Consider the following 19,827-nt stretch of genomic DNA (forward strand, 5'->3'; position numbering starts at 1 on the left):
TTTGGTTGTGCCTGAGTTATAAAATTATTTCTTTTTGTGAAGTGGAGGTTTAAATTTTTTTTTTTTTTTTAAAGTAGGCATTCAATTCTTACTGGGCTTGGAGGCAGAATTTCACAAATGGACTGACATGAAGCTCTGCACCATTTGAGATATACAAACATGTAATTCTGTGTTTACTCATTTTGAAGCAAACTTGATCCAAGAACTTAGGTGGTATGGAACCTACATTTTGACATTCACAATTCACTGGACATATTTGCTATCTTGTACACATTTCCAAGTTTTGAGTACTGTGGTGTACTACTATAAAACCACTCACTACAGCTTTGGTGGGAGGAAGAATAAAATCCTTCACAATTACACATTTGCAGATTAAGGTGGGTCACTGTGTAATGCTTGTATTTATTGGTTTATCTTCCAAGCAAGCACTGATGAGGATGGAGATCACTTACGGGCAATGTCAGGGATCTACAGAATAAAAAAAAGGACAAAGGACGAGTTGGAGGGTTACGCAGTATTTACAGATCTCTGTACTTCAAAATGTTTTGAATGTAATTCTTTTCCTTTCCCTGGGAATTCCTGACTACAGGAGAAAGTTCACTTTCTCCTACCGAGAGTAGTTATCTCTGTGCAAAAAAGTCTATTCTAAGAGTTTAAGCCACAGATCTCTTTCCAATCTTGTAACTTTATAAGAGGGGGTATACAAGTCAAACACCTCAAGATGTAGTGAAGTAACTGGGCTAATCACCCGTCAGCCTGTATCTTATTCACTTAGCAAATATGCGTGTTGAGTAGGTGTATCCCCCTGCATGATGATGCTTGCGAGTTAGGGACAGATGCAAGGTTAACTAGAAACAACCTCTGCCCTCATGGAATTAGAAGGATTAGGGTGGGGAAGGAGACATATGGCAAGGGGAAGAGGAGACCATTGTATATAAATCAAACATAGCACTAATACTCTGACCTCCCTTATATGGACTTAAACAACAAAGTGAAAAATAAAGCATGTTACTCTTGCAAAACTATTACTTTATGGTAGGAGCCAGGCAGGGGCTTATGGCCTTCTTTGAGTACCATTTCCTGTTAGTGTAATAGGGTAGGAAAAAGAAGTTGACTTTTATAAAGAAAAATAATCTTACGAAAGTCAGAATATGGACTGTATTATGTAAGTGGTTATTCTCTTCTAATGCATTTCATCTTAAAAAAGTCATCAGATGATCCAGGATATAACAATTACTGATAGTTTATTCTTAATGAAACATATTTTTCTTTAATTGAATACATTTTTGACTCTCAGGGATGATTTCTTTGTTTTTATCTATTTAGCGAACATATCTGTCTCTTAGGAGATAAAGCATGTAAAAAGTGGAAAAGTGTGATGAGTGTAAGATGTTTGCTGGAAAACATTAAGCTGCACCGATTCTAGTAGTATTGTTTATCTGTGAAATTTAATGCCGTGTCACTTTACCAAACCACACCAGATATGACACAGAGACAATTTGTTTAAGAAAAGTTTTACTAATGTGTTCTTATTTCAGCAAAGTTATTGCAACAGGTTTAAAAGGCAGACAGACACACTATTACAGGCTCTAAAGTAACAAAGGAATTTTATACAATTAAACTATTACACAGACTGATGAGATTTACTGAATAACTAACAGATCCATAAAAGAAACTAAATCTGAAAGATTAAATCCAGTATTAGCACCTACAGTATCTCTGAAAGTAAAACTTTTAACTGTTTCATTCTCTCCTAATACATTTCTGAACTTTCTCCCAAAAACAGTGCTCTCAAACCCCAAAGATGAAGGAAGGGCATAAGAAACCCCGATACTAAGAACATACAGCCAAAAGAACTTGAAACACTGACTCAGACTTGAGAGTTTTAGTTGGAAATCATTTAACTTACTGTATTTGAACCAATCATAAGATTTCTGTGCACTGAATACTGTATATGAGGAAAGTCTATGAATCATAAGGTTTGCCAGTAGGGACAGTTAAAAATTAGCAATATACAGTATTATTCCTATCAAATTTCTTTTCTCATAAGTTATATTTATAACAAAACTATAATTAAAATATTTATTATACTTGCTTATTACACATTCAGGGACACAGCAGGGACATTTATGTTTGATGGTTTAGCATCCACTTTATTGTGCTTACTTATTTTTGTAAGGAACACGCAACACATACTACATCTTCCCAACATTCAAGGTAATGCAATAATAACAAAATTCTCCAAAGAAAAATAACTGGAAATTGCATTAAATACTGCTTTAATTAGGAATAATTACTATCATAAAACAAATAACATCATACATTATTTTTCCAATGAGTTTCAGTTTAAGAATTTGAACAGCAGAAACAGATCTTTAAGATTTTAGTCATGGCAAAACTGGTAGTTCTTCGAAATCCGGGAGATGCATTAGCAAAACCACAGATACAGCCTACCTTTCACCAAAATCCTGGAGAAAAGCATTTTATGAATTTGAGGGAAATAAGACTGAACACTGGCTGAGATGTGACTGGAAGTCGAGAGCCACCTGGGAAGCTGGCCCAAGGAATGAAGAGAACCACTGGTACTGGTGGCAGATAAGAAAGAAACTTTGTGTTGGGTTAACCAACGGCCTATATTATTAATGGCTTTGAATAAAAAAAGTGAAATGCTTCATTGTGTTTTCTCAGAAACTAATCAAAAGATTACAGAGTCCTACACAATTTGGAGACACAAAGTGGATGCTGAGCGACTAGAGGTCACTCCAGGTGTGGAATCTTAGAAAGTTAGTCCTTGGAGTAAATGGCACCGTGGCTCTGGCAGCAGATACAAAGGAATGATGCTCTGGAGAGGAGGTAGGGGACACTCTGCGATCGGCCAGTGGATAGATGAGGGTCCCAGCTGGAGGTGGGATCTGCAGTCAGATGCGAAAAGTAGAAGTTTTAGAAAGGGATGCTAAAATAACCTCTACAACATCTCTCCTACACCAGCTCACAGGAGCTCCTCAGTTCTAACAGAATACTTGGATCTGTACTAATTGACTAAGCAACCACATAGCTCAACAGTCTAGAAACACAAGCCCTGGATATTTCAGTCTCTGAACAATCCTGTTACAAGAGGCAGGTAGCACAGCACGGGCTGAAGCAGCGAGTCTGGGGCCAGGCCACCTTGGCTGCTACCTACTAGTCTTTGGTCTTAGACAGTAACTTGGGTTCTCTGTGCCTGACTCTCCTCATCTAAGAAAACTGGAATAATAGTACGTACCTTGTAGGGCCGCTATAGTAGCTTGTAGGCATTGAGAACAGTGCAGGTGCAGAATGAGCACCCACAAAAGTTAGCTACTTTTATCAGTGCTCATTTATTGTGACCGAGTAATGATTATGTTCCAATTTTTAAATAAAGACAATTCAAAGAGAAAACTCTATCAGTCTTTAATAGAGTGATTTTAAACATCTTTAATAAAGGCCATCTCCATGATTGTTTGTTTTTTTGCTAAATCACTAACTCTCGTGTAATTCCTCAACCTGCACAGAAACCTTAGAGACTTAAGAAAAACCACAGAACTGAATTAATTATTCTTACAGTATCTCCCCCTCCACCAAGATCTCCACCCATACTAGGTCCTGGGCCTGAGGAACACGCAGCTCTAAACTGAACAGAAATATCTGCATTCATGAAACTATCCAGAAGTTCCTAATGTAAATCTTTTCCATTTCAAAATTTCACAGTTGCCTGGCTATTGATAGATTAGTCTCTGGTGTGTAATTGCTCAAAACCCCACACCACCCCAGAAAAACATTACATTTAGCAATAATAGCTGCAGAATGAGTCATGATAAATGGGTCATGCCAAGTCAAGGCAGCTGCAATTGATAAAACAAACTTATTCCAATGGCACATAACAAAAACCACACATTAAGGTTCCTGGTTGCTCCACTGAGAAGTGTCATTTGGAAATTGCACACGACAAAGTCTATGAGCAAGTAACACTAAGTATTCCCAAACAAGACCTTTTTAAAGAAAGGAAACACATGGCAGAGAATGTCATTATTTAGATTTTGGCTTTCAAAGTCAAAGAATTCAGGTACCACTTTCACTAGTGCTAAGACGGCAGCTTTGGAATGTTGATTGGTTTATAGGATCTGATAAATTGTACTGGGGTAGACAAAATATATCTTTTAAGAAAGTCTTGAAAAAGAAAAGGGGAGGATAAACACTTAGAATAATCTGATGAACTCTTCCCTCTCCCCATGTTTCTTCTGCTGCAAGAACTTATAGGAGATATGGTGTGAAAACAGGGGTTTTATGGTTCACCAAATTTGGGTTCATATGCCAAACTGTGTTAAACTGAATGACTTTGAGAACACCACTTCATCTATTTGTACCTTGGTTTGCTCATCTCTAAAATGGAGGAAATACTCGGCACACTTTTTGTAAGGAGACATACCATTCACAGAACACCTGGCACAGAGCAGGTGCCCTCGAAATGGCAGTTATTATTACTGTTGCCCTTGGAAGGAGGAGGAGGTCTGGATCTGTTTCTGTGCTCCCTGTTAGTGACAAACACCTGCAAACAGTGAATTAGGAAAGTACAGCAGCAGAACGTTCACTCTCTGTAGAAAGTCTAAATGATTGGAACTGGCAGAAATGGTGCAGTATGATTTTCTGTTACTTAGAAGGCTGTACTAATGGACTATGGTTTCCACATGATTCTGCATCTACACTCCTACCAGTATTAACTGATTTGTTTCTCATTTCTTCAAGGTCATTATATGGATACAGAAGAACATAAATGTTCTAAACAAAAGAATTAAATTTATGGTTTTAACCACCAGGGTAAGTTTTGTTCTATAGGGCAACGAAGCCACCTAAATAAAAGAATCTCCCCTCCACTCTGAAACGTTTCTTTGGTTATTAAAGCCATTCATCATACAGGCAGGGCAATAGCGAAAATGATTTTTATATGCAAAATGTCTAGGATTGTTTTGAATATTAAAACAAGACCTCCTCCCCGGAAAAAACACCCGGCAAAACAAAGTAATAATAAAACCAGTCTGAAAACAATACAGAGGGGGAAAATCAGGATTAAATTCTAGATCACCAAATAGAACTTTGGGTTAAATATACATTTTAAATCTCAAGCCAATACACAGAATATGTCATTATCTAATCATTTATTTGCCATGCAGGGAAGAAAACTCATGCATGCTACAAATGACAAAAACTGCACATAAATCACATAATTTTTTACCTTTAATTCTATGGTTTATCTTCCACTGCTCATGCCTCTGTCTTCATAAATGGTGATTTCAATCTAAACAGCATAGCTGTTAAGAAAACACACTGGAGAACGGAACATATAAAAGGGGGCTGTGGAAAGATGATGTGAATGATCTGCACAGACTTTGCTTTCAATTTCCTTTACTCATTTTTGAATTATTAATAATTTCTCCTACTTAAGTTAGACGTGATGCTTTCTCCAACTTGCAAAAAACTTTAAGAAATCTAACTGCCTGTAGTACTCTACATGTAATTCCCCACCCCCACCCTCCACCCCCAAACGTTGTTTATTTTTTGGGAAAAAGAATTCTGAAAAAAGATGCTGTATTGTAGAACTAGGGGGTTCTTAGCTGAGAACTAAGGAAGGTAATGAATTCAGGGGTTCAAAATGCCCTGTAGTTATCTGCAAACTTTTTCTTGGGAGAGGGTTCATGACCTCTAAGAGTTTAAGAACCACTGCCACAGAGTATAATAAAACTGCTGAAATTATTATCAGCCGGAAGGCCTGGGATTATCTGACCTCGGTTTTTAAAAAAATTTATTTTACTCATGATTCCAGTTATCAAGCTAAATTAGTTTTTTTGCAATTTTATTTACCAAATTCACTTAGTGAGTTTCAAAGCTTACTGACTCTAAAAATATGCACAGTATGTCAAAGGTAATGAAATTATACATCTGGCAGCTGTAACTGATTTCAACTAGTCCAATGAACCCATGGAACTGCAATTCATTTGGATGACAAGTCTCACCACACATTATGAGTTTATGCATTTCAAAGAAGCTTTAGGTTCAGAGTTTCTGCAGCTGAAACACATTACTCATGCCACCCCCATTATTACTACAAGATGCCCTCAGAACCACCAAGAAAGAAGGTAACCAGAATATTAAACAATCCAAAGACCTGCATGATGCAGAGGAAGGAGACGTGCTTTAAGAAAAATGTTGGAGACGGGAGGGTTGAGGTAGGTAAACAATTCAGAGAAGGTCCCTAGGGCAAATACAAGAAAAGGGACCTAAATTCTCTCTAGTTGATGCCAAAGAGTGCTGTCAAAATTTTCTTTTTATAGATATTTAGACTTTATGATCTGGACAAAAAAGATACAACTCGAAGTCCTCTCTCAATGGGATCTGTCAGGAGGAGGCCTTGGGGAGCATATATCTTCTCATTCTGCTCTTGAATGTATTTGGACACTTTCTTCAGAACCTGATGGAAGGAAATACCATAGCTTTTAACAAATGTCATTAGACTTCCCATTAAGTATTAGCTGGATCTCAAAATACTCAGGCAGTGGAATTAGCTTTTAAAAGAAGAAATGGGTATTCACATGAAGGGACACAGCTGTGAGTATTTGGCACATGCTGGTTGTGTACGACATATGGCACAGCCTGATGGACTCTGCAAGGCACACGGTCTTCAATGCGGTGTAAGTACCCGTGCGTACAAAATCATGAGCACCAGCCCCTCCTTCTTACCTGCTGTCGTCTCAATCCTGGATATAGAGAAATAAGTAGGTGATTATATACACAAAAGTTGGTTGTACTTTTCTCTTTCCCACTCATCAAGTGTTGTTAATGTGACACCAAGGTACTTCTTGGGCATTCCCTTTAAGACTTAAGAACAGCTGCTTCTCTCCTTTGAATGTTTTCATCAATTTTAAGTAATGATACAAAGTTGGCCCATTAACAAGAGATAGCCCAATTAGTTTAAAACTTAAAAGTTTATTTCCTTTGTAAAGCATGTGACAGCTGCCTTGGAGTTTCTGATGACAAGCGTCTTATATCATTTCCACCACTGCATGTAATGCTACTCTGTAGTCTGCTCTTGTGTCCTTGATGGGAACTTTGGTTTATAAGTTTAGAATTAAGGTTGTAAAAGTCAAAGCAAATGCAGACAAAAGCCAGATAGGATACAAAGGAACTTCTGGAAATTGCCAAATCTCTAGCTTTAATAAGGGCAATTCTGAGACTGATAAGGTAGAAGAAAATAAATCTTAGTAGCTATATACAAAATCAAAGAGTTACATGTTTTATTTCAGATTCAAAGTCATCATAACCCTTTTTTGGCTCTAATGTTCAAAAAGGCTTTGATCCAGTTCTTTAATTACTATACATTTTCTTAGATTCTTTCATACTATCAGCATATGCTGAAATCCTGGATAAGTGTGATCATGACATAAGGGAAAAAAAGAACGGTATGAGGATAAAGTTAGAGATTAAGAAACAAATTAAGTATGGGTCTATAATGTACCAGGGCAAACTAACAAAATTAGGATGCTACAATTTAGGTGCTGTAGTATAAGCTGATTTAGAATTTAAAACACAAAGTTTCCATAACAAATCTTCTTACTGAAGGAAAAGGAAATTTAAGTAAGTTTATTCAAGTTGCATCTTTGAGAATACTAAATTTCATGTTCTAAAAGAGAATGATGTTAATTAAAGAGCAATCTGCAGGGTTCTTCAGGTAGTGAATTAAGAATACCAATTCTAAAGAAATCTTTTTTTTTCATCTAATTATCTGAAGTAATAATACAAGTATCATTCTCCTATTTTCAACTCTCAAAGAACTCGTGTGATGTTTGATCTTTTATGGGCAAAAAAGAAATCTTAAGCACTATCTTTCTATCAGTTTGTCAATTACGCTAAAATAACGAATAGAAGGAAGTAGCCCATAAAGGTGCCCAACTCAGGACCCTCAATCTTCTCTCCAATTTCTTCCTTGGCTCACCTGCCAGCACTGGAAATTGGAGAGTTGGTCTACCCTTACTCCCATTCATTTCCACTAGGGGGTACAGTCAGAAAAGTGCTTGCATGACTGGTTTCAAAGAAAGGATTCCTTCAGAACAGCTTTTCCTCCTCTCTCCTTGGGTACAGGTTACCAGCAAAGAAACAGCATGCCTTTATTTGATTCAAGGGTAACTCTGTTGTGCAAGGTTTTTATTTAAACGTTAATAACATTCATGTGCACTTAGGTATCAGTTCAGAAAGAAAACAATGTTTTCTTTTTGCATAAGCTCCAAATCCTCTTAAACCACTCTGGTGAAGGCAGGACTGCCTTGAACAAGATGCTCTTAAACTCCTAGTCTCTTTAGCAACAAAAAAGCATTAACATGAGTAAACTCATACTGCATCCCAGGCAGGACAAAGTAACGTTTTTATTCCCAAGAAACTTTATGTTAACATTTTAGCCATAGTTTATTATTTTTGGTAAATCAATGTCAAAACAAACTATAATACTCAACAAAATTATCGGTTATCCTCAAACCCTTAATAAAACCTCAATCTCTATAATATTTACAAAGCTAAACACAATCAAACCTCAGTAAAGACTATTATCCTCCTTGAGAATATTAAAGTGGAGAGACGCTCAAGAAAAAATACAGACCTTCAAGAAAAAATATCCTAAGTGAAGCTAAGTGAGAACAGCAGGATCTTAGTACTTTCAGAAACAACTAGGTTGCTTCCAATTTATTCCTTTTACAGATTATAGCACACAAGCAGAAGGGATGTTATGAAAAAGGCAGACAGCTACTGAGAGGAGAAGCTTCTACAAACCCATTTGTTCTCTAATTATAATGGGCAACAACGATAGAGAAATAACACTGAAGTCTTTATCTTCATTTTAAATCAATAAACAGCACATTATAGGAAAAAAAAAGCATGATTGTTCTAGTGAGTTTTAAAAGGCTTATTTACAATTTCAAAAAATTTAACCCACATGACAAAGTGTAAGCACTATTATATTTGGCTTACTATTTGCAGACTAAAAATTTTAGTGTTTAGAACAATACAGACTAACTGACCCAATCCTGTCCTTTCATAAAGTGGAAAATAATAGTACAGAAATTCCTAAGGGACAAACTGGAGATTAGGAGGGCAGCTGTGTTCTAGTATCACTGTATCAAAATGACAAATATACATTTAATATTTTCTTTTAAAAGTATAAGTCTTAATTAGCATCATTCCAGTTATTCATTTGGCATGATCTAGTCACTCATGCCCAGTTTCTAAAATAAAATCACCCACTTAAAAAAATGTGGCCACACCTTAAATTTTGGTTTCTTGACTAATTTTATTTGGTCCTTAAAAAAAAAAAAAGACTTTATTTATTATCTGAGAGAGAGCAGAGCAGGAGTACATAGGTGAGGCTGGGGAGGAAAGGGAGTAGCAGGTTCCCCACTGAGTAAGGAGCCCAATGTGAGCTTGATCCCAGGACCCAGAGATCATGACCTGAACCAAAGGCAGATGCTTAACAAACTGAGCCACCCAGGCGTCCCTAATTTTATTTGGTCTTTACTTGCTTTATAATACTCCATATAAAGAAAGAAACCTTGATTAGTCTTACAAAGTAGTACCTTCTATATCGCCTATGAATCCAAGGTAAAACATGTATTAGGACCAATTTCCACTCTATTCCTGATACAGAGAACTTCAAGATTAATAATCAAAGGGATATTTATTTGTTGACTGACTGTAGGCTCCATGCCCAAGGTGGGGCTTGAACTTAAAACTCCAATATCACAAGCTGCATATGCTCTACCAAATGAGCCAGTCAGGTGCCCCCATAGTTAAAGGGATTTTAATTAAAAGCTGCTAAATGTTTTAAGCAGCTAAATAAGTTAGCAGCTCCTAAAAAAGATTACTTATACCTGGAAAACACACACACACACACACACACACACACACACACATTAGTGTGTGTCTATACATATATATGTATATACACAAACTTAATTTTTAAATTCATCTTAAGAGAATACTATTATGCATTTACCATATGTGAGGAAATACATTAATTCTAACACCCATTTTACAGTTGAGAGCTCAGGCTTAGAGAGATTAATTTGTCCATGATCCCATAATTAATGTAATTGACTTGGCTAGTACCCAATTACCAATTTCTTTTTACAACTGACAATAGAAGGAGGTATCTATCTATTTCAGCAAATGCACATGGATAAATAAAAGTTAATTAAAATCTTATCAACAAATGTAAAAGCTATAGTGAAATGACAACTCAATTGTCTAATACTCCACTAAGCATGAACAAAATTCTCTAGAAGCTGTAATTCTACCTTAAATTGGTCATGTCCTACACTTTTTAAAATGAACATCCCCCCATGGCCTAGTTTCCAGCCATATGAATTCAGCCCGACCCCTCCTACATTCAGTTCCTCATCAAATCTTGGTTCCACTATCACCACAGTCCTTGAATTTGTTCCCTCCTTCCATCTCTACGGCTCCATTCCCTGTCCAGGCACCCATCATCTCTCGCCTGGATTTCCATGGAGCATCCTACCTGGTTTCCCTACTTCCACTTTCATACTTTTTTTTCCCCCCTAAAGAGATTGCTTTAAAATGAGTATCTGATCATATCACTCTTCCACTTAAAATCTTTGAGTAGTTTCCCCGCTGCACTGAAAGTAAAATCTGAACATCTTTCTATGGACTACACACTCCTACATGCTACAGCTCCTCCTAACCTCTTCAAATTCGCCTGTGGCTCCTCTCTCCACTCTGGCCTTCTTACAGTTCCCAGGACCCATCACGCTCTCTGGACCTTTGCAAACACTAATCTCTCTACCTGAATGGTCCCAGGATTTGCATTCTTCATGTAGCCACTTATAGGTTACCACTTCAGAGGTCTTTCTGACCACACAATCTAAATTAGGCCTCTCCTAATATTTTCTATCACGGGAAAGTTTGTTTTCTTCAAGATGCTTATCACTATTTATAATTTAGTTGGTTTTGTTTCCTTTGCATCAATCATTACCACTAAATTATAAATATCACAAAGTCAGCAATCATGTTTGCCCTATTCTGTTACATCCCCGGCACACTGTTTAGCACATTGTAGGCTTTCAATATTTACCAAATGAATGAATCCCTTGTCCCTTCACTCAGCGAATGTACTATTAAAGAGAAGCTGCAGACTGAAAGCTGATACTGATCCTTTAAAACTTCTGATTTTTGAATGCTGAACAGGAATGAAAGTTACCTGCTTCTCTGTATGATATGGAAAAAAATATATTAACTACTAATTTAGTTATTTAAATATACCCTTTTAGTAACACTAAGACAGTTCATGTCAGGATGCTAATGAAGCATATGGCAGTATTTTTAGCCAGTAACTCTCAAAAATACTTCAGATGCAACTGTATTTGCTTTCCACTATATAGAGTCCATGACAATCACAGGGACACTTCTATTAAGTGGGGTATAATCTGTAATACAGATATCCTTATAGCATTTTAGTTGCTAAACATGCTCAAAGTTAAATAATATATTAGGGGTTTACTGTGATTAACTTAAATTCCTTCAAAACACATTCAGTGAGTGCCTAAAACATCTCAGGGCATGGTGGTGGGCATGAAGAGGGACACAGAATGGTTAAAGCACTGTCCCTGACCCAAGAAAAATACATCCCTGAAGGGCAAATGAGAATGTAAACTGCTACATTCCAAAATTAAGACAGGTTAAGTGCCAGGAAAAGAGACATAAACAAAATATTGTGGGGATACAAACACGAGAAAGAATTCTGATTTGAAGAATAAGGAAAAGTGAGACGACAGGAGGATCTAATGGACTGGGGAGATTTGAACGGGGGAAGAATGGCACTATAGGTGGAGGAAAACCTCAGAGGGTGTGCTTGTTGCCTGGCAAGAGAATGAGTCTGGCTGAAAGATAAAGTAAAGAAGGGGTGGGAGACAAAGCTGGAAAGATAAGTTGGAGGTCACTTGGAGACAGGGCTTAGACTTGACTGTTAGTAAATGAGAAGCCAGGGAAGGCCTCTGACTTTGGAAGAATATGAGAGGAAGTAATGCAGTGATTTTTGTTTTTGTTTTGATTGCATGCGAGTTGAGAGAGGGGCACAGCAGGAGAGAGAGAGAGAGAGAGAGAGAATCTCAAGCAGACTGTCTGCTGAGTGCAGAGCCTGACACAGGGCTCAATCCCAGGACCCCGAGATCATGCCCTGAGCCAAAATCAAGAGCTGGAGGCTCAACTGACTGAGCCACCCCACTTACATAGTGTTTTATGAAGGCAGCAGCAGATGGTTTGTAAAAATAAGAGAATGGAAGAAATGAAACTTGTGAGACTATTTCAAATAACTGAGAGACAGGTAATAAGGACACATATTAGAACAGTGGCAGAGGAAATCATGAAAAGTTAGTGAATGAGAAAATGGAAGATATTTCAGCTTTGACAACTGATAATTTCTTCATCCTCCACACCTTAAGATGGTACTGAAAAAGGCAGGGTGCTATTACACAAAATGTGGAGGTGCGAGGTTTGCCTTTTGGACACTGAAGCTGAGAAGCTGGCAACACCAGATCCAGCAGGCAGATGGAAAGAGAATATAAGAACTCAAGTCACAGGATAAAACTGAAGACAGAGACTTGGGGAAAACAAGAGGATTCTCAGAAAGCTATACAGAATGAGAATATAGATTTTCCACAGTTTTCTTAAGTGTAAGCTAATCTGAACACCAGTATGTCAACTTCATGTTGACTGAACAATTTTGACCAATTTCTGAAAGACTCAGGATTCTTTACTATGTGCTCTAGACATAGGAGCAACAACAAAATTTGAATTATTATTACTATACATGCTCCTTTAAGTTTAATGGCAACTGTCATCTTGTAAACATGTCAACAGCTCACCGTTTTTCACAATTTTAAGAGATTTTGTGAAAACAATGGTAGCCTTACCTTCTCATAATGAGTTTCCATGCATAAGAAGATGGTGTATGCTGTTAAACAAGCCAAACAGCCTTCAAGATAGGATTGGCCTCCAAGCTTCTCTGCTTCTGCATACAGGTTATTCAGAGTTCGAACTGTTTCTTCAAACTGCTGTCTATCAATCTGTAATGAAAAAAAGAATTTAAAAATAAGTTTTGGGAAAAAAAAGATCAACTACTCACTAATGCTTGCTATCACTAATTTGTTCTGCTATTTTGTCAACATTCTTAACCACTAGTTGGCAAACATTTTAGGCGATGAAATGGGGACCTATGTTACCAAAATTGCTTAGTCTTTGTTTAATCTTATCCCCTCTTATGGACACTGGATAACTTCAAGACTCAAGACAGTATCTCTTTATTCTCTATACTGAGTATCAAGTAACTTCATAAAATGATACAACCCTGGGGTACCTGGGTGGCTCAGCTGACTGTGTGTCCGACTCTTGGTTCTGGCTCAGGTCATTATCTCATGGGTTATGGCATCGAGCTCCATGTTGGGCTCTTGTGCTCAGTAGGGGATTTGGTGGAGAGTCTCTCTCTCTCTCTCTCTCCATCCTGCTGCCACCGCCCTCCCACCCAGCCCCCCACTCATGAGTATGCTCTCTCTGAAATAAATCAATCTTAAAAAAAAATTATATAATCCTTCCAACTTCCATTCACTTACATCAACATTTTCTGAGCACCTACCATCAGACAGGTGTTAAGACAGCTTAGAGAAAGATGAGTAAGACACTGTCTTAGTCCTCCAAGAGTTGACAGTCATGAAAGCAGAATAGGTATGGAAACATAAAAACATAACAGATTGACAAAGTACTACGGCGGAGGCATATGGTGGGGACACAAAAGGAAGGAGATACTCTCTTTATTTCAAAAGAGCAGGTAATCTTGTTATTTTTTTAAAAAGTTTTTATCTAAATTCCAGTTAGCGTAATATTAGTTTCAGGTACACAAAAGAGTAATCCAACACTTGCATACAACACCTGATGTTCATTAAAGAGCACTGCTAATCCCCATCACCCATCTCACTGATCCCCCCACCAACCTCCCTTCTGGTAACTACCCGTTTTGTTCTCTATAGTTCAGAGTCTGTTTCTTGGTTTGCCTCTCTCGCTCTTAAGAGCAAGTAATCTTAAATTGAGTCCCCAAACACTGGAATCTACTGAAAGTTCCCACTGAGACAAAATCTCAAACTATCACAGAAGTCTTCTCACCAAGTCATTCTTATTACGTTTCTATTCAGTGACACCACTATCTCACATTTACACTAATACTACCATTGTCATCCATCTTCACTTTAATCTCCTGCTTTCACTTTTTTTCTCCTAACTTTGTAGATTTCAAACCTCAAAGCTTGTACCTTACAACTTTTACCCATTAGCAGAGTATTTCATGTAACACTGTCATTCTCGGCAAAAAAAGACAATTTATCTGTCCTTACTCTAGGCCCTCTCTCACACATTTGCTTTGCTCCTGAAAGGAGTAACTCCTTACATATAAATTCTATCTTTTATGAAGTCTTTTTTTTTTTTTTTTGAGAGAGACTCTTAAAGCAGGCTCATGCTCAATGTAGAGCCTGACATGGGGCTCAATCTCGCAACTCAGAAATCATGACCTGAGCCAAAATCAAGAGTCAGAGGCTTAACCAACTGAGCCACCCAGGTGCCTCACTTTTGTTAAGTCTTTCTATAGAAACAGATGGGGAAAAAAGTCAAATAATTTCAATATACAGTTTGAGACAAAACAGACCCAAGACTATAATTTTTTAAAATGCAAAACAATTGGGGCACCTGTGTGGCTCAGCATTAGCCTCTGCCTTTGGCTCAGGTCATGATCCCAGGGTTCTGGGATCCAGCTCCACAGCTCCACATCTCCATATAGGCTCTCTCTCTGCTCAGCGGGGAGCCTGCTTCCCCCCCCCCCGCCCGCCCCCCCCCACCCTCTGCCTACTTGTGATCTCTCTCTCTGCCAAATAAATACATAAAATCTTAAAAAAAAAAAGTGAAACAATTAATGATAATCACCTTTAAGCAGTTAAAATCCTTTGAGTTAGAGGCAGTTGCAATTACTGTTTTTCCTTTGTATGGAGATACTATTGAGGACTCAAAGAGCCAAAGGCATGAAAAACTTTAATGTGAACTTTAAAGTGGTGGCAGCTCTCCTGTTTTTCAAAAGGAGCTACTTTTAATTTCCCAGAATATTCAGAGTTTCTGACAAGGGTTGGGTGGGTGGAGATGGAGCTAGAAGTCAGGGTAGCATTCCTGTACTGAGCCACCACTTGAAGAATGGTCATCTGAGGAATCTATGTCAGAGTTCTCATTCCCTGAAAATGGACTTTGTTCACTTCATGAACAAATATTTATAACAAATTGTTATCTTTACTAGTTATGGCCAAGTTAACACCTTCAGTTTGTCACATTGGCAAATCTACAAAAGTCTAAATAATTTAAAAAAATGCACATTTGATCTACCAAAAATGTTATGATCTGATAAGAAAAGTTCTATGAATTATTTACATTTCTTTGGATACAGTGTGATTCAAAACCATGGGATCCAACTAGGAGACATTTTATTTATGACTAGAATTACTAGTCATACCAGAAACATGAATTCTTAAAAAAGTTATTCCAAGATTATAGTGCTTTATAGGATTGAGGTAAATCATAGATCATTAAAAAAAAATCCAAGGTGAAGGATTTTTAAAAAAAAAGTTTAATAAAAAATTTAAAAAGTCAGTAATTTCTTAGAAAGGTCACTAAAAAAGAAAAGAGGGTAAAACGCATGCTAGGCAGCAGTAAAGGCATACCAGGGCTCAACAGAACAAATGTGGGCATTTTCCTCTCACTCCGCTATGAAGAACACTTGTCAGTGCCGTCCTTTGGGCACTTGAAGACTGAGATCAAAGCTATGTCAAAACTGGGAGATTTGTGAAGTGGGAGCCAAATATAAATTTGAAACAATAAGCACTGAAATTCAGAAGAAAATAGGAATCAGACTCATTTTCCAAGAACTTTTGTTTCCTGAACTATGTAGTAGAAAGCATGGAGCGGAAGCTTAAAGTGATCATAAGTCAAAGGTAATTTCCACCAACTAGGTATAGATGCATATTTTTAAAGGTATGTAAGGGAAAAAATGCTTCAATTATAGATCACTCATTTCTGTCCTACCAAGGGTGCCCAACGTGTCTGTATTTTGGCTAAAGTGAGGATAAAGCTTTCTTCAGGAACTGTCCTGGCAACAAAGTACTTAAGCATCCAAGCATTACATTCTAACAGGCAACAGAAAAAGTAAACTTGTTAGAGGTACTTGGTGCTCAGTTGTTGGGCCTTTGCCTTTAGCTCAAGTCATGATCCCAGGGTGCTGGGATCAAGCCTCACATTCGGCTCCCTGCTTGGTGAGAAGTCTGCTTCTGCTTCTCCCTCTCCTACTGCCCCACTTGTGTTCCCTCTCTAGCTCTCTCTCTCTGTCAAATAAAAAAAAAATCTTAAAAAAAAAAAAAAGTAAACTTGTTACAGGCAGAACTTGTCCTTACTCCCAGATTAAAGGGTACAAATATATGTGTGTTTAATGCTTTAAAGTAATACAAAACATTTGTATATTAGTTTCTTCCTCTATTAAATTGCCAAGTGTGATGTTCTCACAAAAGGAAAATCAGCCCCAGTGGCAGAGCAATCAGTAAAATTCTAGGGTAAGTCGTAGAAACAAAGACAGAAACCTTTCAATTTTCCATCAAACAAAGCAAAGAAAATTTAAACCTGTAATTTAAATTTGATTTCAAGCATTAAAAGAAAAATCAAAGCTCTCCTAAGCAGTTTAAAGTATAAACTAGTGTTTTAACCCAAACATTTAAAAAAAGAAAAAGAAAAAAAAAACCCAAACCCCTCAAAGACCCAACTGAACAGCACCAAATAACACTCCATATAGTACTCAGTCACAAGCAGTTCTAGGCTATAATCTGAAGTCAAAGAAATAAAAGGACTAAAGAATTTAGAAACATCAATTTCCTGTAAGAGTCAGTGGATCTGTGACTACATTGTGTTTCTGTATTGACTATAAAATAAAGGCTCTACCACACACAGAGTGGAAGGCTAATGTTTGATTATGCATACATGTATTTGGCTCAGTTATGCACTGGAAGTTTGACTTTAAAACCTTTAAACAAAGGAGTCTTTTTTTTTTTAAATTTTTAAAAGATTTTATTTATTTATTTGACAGAGAGAGATCACAAGTAGGCAGAGAGGCAGGCAGAGAGAGGGGAAGGGAAGCAGGCCCCCCCTGCTGAGCAGAGAGCCCGATGCGTGACTCGATCCCAGGACCCTGAGATCATGACCTGAGCCGAAGGCAGCGGCTTAATCCACTGAGCCACCCAGGCGCCCAAACAAAGGAGTCTTATAACATCCAAGTAAGTGTGGTAAATAGTTTACACTCCGATTTAAAAGTACATAAATAGTCTAAGAGTATAACAGGCTTACAACCAAAACATTTGCTTCATTTCACACAAGCCCTAACATGTAAAACATGTTAACTGTGATGTTAAATTATTTTAAAAATAACATTCAGTAGCTCTAGCCAACAGGCAACTTGCTCAATTTCTACCTCTTTGAACCACAGTGGAAATGGCCACCCAGTGTCCAGCTGAGTTAACCCAACATCGAGACAATAAACTACAGCCCCATTTATATGGCATTTCATGGAGAAGTTACTCTACAAACCATCTTTATAAAGCATACCTGATCTTTCATTTGCACTTAAACATACTTAGGTCACTAACCTGACCACAGTAATAACTTAATGTTGAAGGACACTACAATTGATATACACTGATTTTCCAAACCTGGCAATCAGGTAGAACCACCTACCTGTTACAAGCTGGTTTTAAACGACTGCTATACATTTCTCTAGTACAGACTCATCTACACCCACTTACCCCATGACCAGTATTTCTTACTCCCACACCCACAGTGCACCTAATCAACTTAGTCCCTCACCCTCCTCACCAAGGTGAAAACAGCACAAAACCTGCTCCCATCTAACTAGAAACTGATCTCTAAAAAGGAAACAGAATGTAGAGTAACATGGATCAAGACCAAAAGATCTTTCTTCGGGTGGGTAAACACATGCAGGTACAAGAAAACACACATACATGCTAACTTCATTGCACTTTTAAAATACAATACAATGATATCCCCCCAAACCCCCTTTAGTCTGAAGAAGGAGGAAACACAGGCAGCCCATTCTTCCATTTCTGTATGCAGGGTTGCCTAAGGGACCTATATCCTCATGCCAATTTTGATATGCAAGTCAACAAAACACAGGTGGTTCCCAGTGATCGCAATTGGGAATGACTGCTCTAAGGCCTTGTTCTGAGACCTTTCCGTGTCCAGGCCAATCTAATGCTCTGCGTTTTTCACGTTCCAAGAAGGCCTGTCTGTACTGCCTGGCATAGTAACTTAATAAACCCTTTGTGCCGAGCAGTGAGTGCGACCAGCACAACAGTCACAAACGCCAGTCACGAGAATGATGACTTCCTGGCTAGGTAGGAGGATGCAGCTTACAACGTGCTAATTTAGGTGGCTTGGAACCGCAGGAATTAGTTTCTCATCACTGCTGTCAACAACCCGGGATGGAGGTGGGAGGGGACAGCCGGGAAGAAGACGGCGGGCTGGGTACAGACTCCGGGCATGGGCACCAGAGTTCTACACGGTCATCACACCCGGGACTTGGGCTTTTTCGTCCTCCTCCAAGCACCATGTCTTGCTCAGTGACCCCCTTCTGACCAAGGCTCCTTCTTTGCCTGCCCCTCCCCAGAGCCGCGAGACACTCAGCGGGGCTGGTGTCATACTCCCCTCCCGTCCCTGAAGAGCCCTCCCTCGCCCAGAGCTGGCACGGGGAGTCAGTCTACGTACCCGGTTCTCCAGCTCCGCGGGGAACTTGGTCTGGAACTGGCACCGTGTGCCACTGCTGTAGTCTCGCTGAATGAATACCTTCCCGGACACCGGCGCCTGCTGCGGCCTCATGGCGAGGACAGGACCGGCGCGCTGCGGGTTCGGGGTGGGGGAGGGTAGTGGAACACCAACCAGGGTCAGATCCCCGGCCTGGACCCAGGACTCCAGCCCGCCAGCCCACCAGCCGTCCCCAAAGGCCAAAGCGGCCCAAGACCTCCCCCGCCCCACTTCCCTTCACCCATACTGTCACCGCAGGCCTTTAGCTACAGCCCCGGCCCAGGCCCCGCGCCCCCCACAGCCCGGTTCGGCCCGGGAAACACGAACCCGCCTCCTCTGCCCTCCAGCTGCACTCGCACCGCCCACGTCGTCACTTACGGCCTGCCGCAAAAGGCCTCTTTCCCCGCCCCTCAACTCGGCCTCCTGCCTCAAGGCCAGGGCCCACCCTCTCCCCGGCCGTAAAGCGACTCTGGTGAGGCTGCGCGGTGCTGAGTAGAGGCACGCCCAGGGGGCGGGGCCCGGGCCGATTCCGCCTCCTGTCCCTCCCGGAGGAGCCTACACGGAAGGAAAAGGCCGGGTCGGGAGGGGCGCGGCGTTGGGAACTCTGGAGGCTGGGCTCTCCTGAAGGTTGCAGAGGTCCAAGACTCGGGACTTCCCCGTGGTGTCATATCCGTGCGTGTCATTTCCCTCGTAATGGTTGAGGTAGTTTTTGATCACCGATGTAAGGCGTCATTTTCACTCTTGATTGGATGTCCTAGCTTACACGTGGGACACCACCCGACCTTCTACAAAACAAACTGCTCCAAAACACAAATTTGGAGATGGAAAGCAGACCTCTCGGGGCCCTTTTGGCAAGGCGGCGGGGGAAAGCGA

General features: G+C 39.4%; 1 protein-coding gene across 2 annotated transcripts; it reads right to left on the minus strand.

Annotated features, from left to right (window-relative positions):
• Positions 1–1,498: 1,498 nt before the first annotated feature.
• On the minus strand, positions 1,499–19,392 carry GOLGA7 (golgin A7). Of its 2 annotated transcripts, XM_013048533.2 has the most exons (6): positions 19,282–19,392; positions 18,919–19,050; positions 12,984–13,136; positions 6,380–6,481; positions 5,249–5,311; positions 1,499–2,912 (listed from the first exon to the last, which is right to left on the minus strand). In XM_013048533.2, exons 2-5 carry the CDS (start codon positions 19,027–19,029, stop codon positions 5,264–5,266), a joined length of 414 nt encoding a protein of 137 aa, XP_012903987.1. In that variant the 5' UTR covers positions 19,030–19,050; positions 19,282–19,392; the 3' UTR covers positions 1,499–2,912; positions 5,249–5,263. The 2 variants fall into 2 exon arrangements, with proteins under 2 accessions (XP_012903987.1, XP_012903986.1); XM_013048532.2 differs by lacking the exon at positions 19,282–19,392 and having other exon boundaries at positions 5,249–5,316; positions 18,919–19,275.
• Positions 19,393–19,827: the final 435 nt, after the last annotated feature.

This window comes from Mustela putorius, unplaced genomic scaffold (assembly GCF_011764305.1).
Source record: "Mustela putorius furo isolate JIRA1106 unplaced genomic scaffold, ASM1176430v1.1 tig00003976_pilon_pilon_pilon, whole genome shotgun sequence".
Taxonomy (NCBI): Eukaryota; Metazoa; Chordata; class Mammalia; order Carnivora; family Mustelidae; genus Mustela; species Mustela putorius.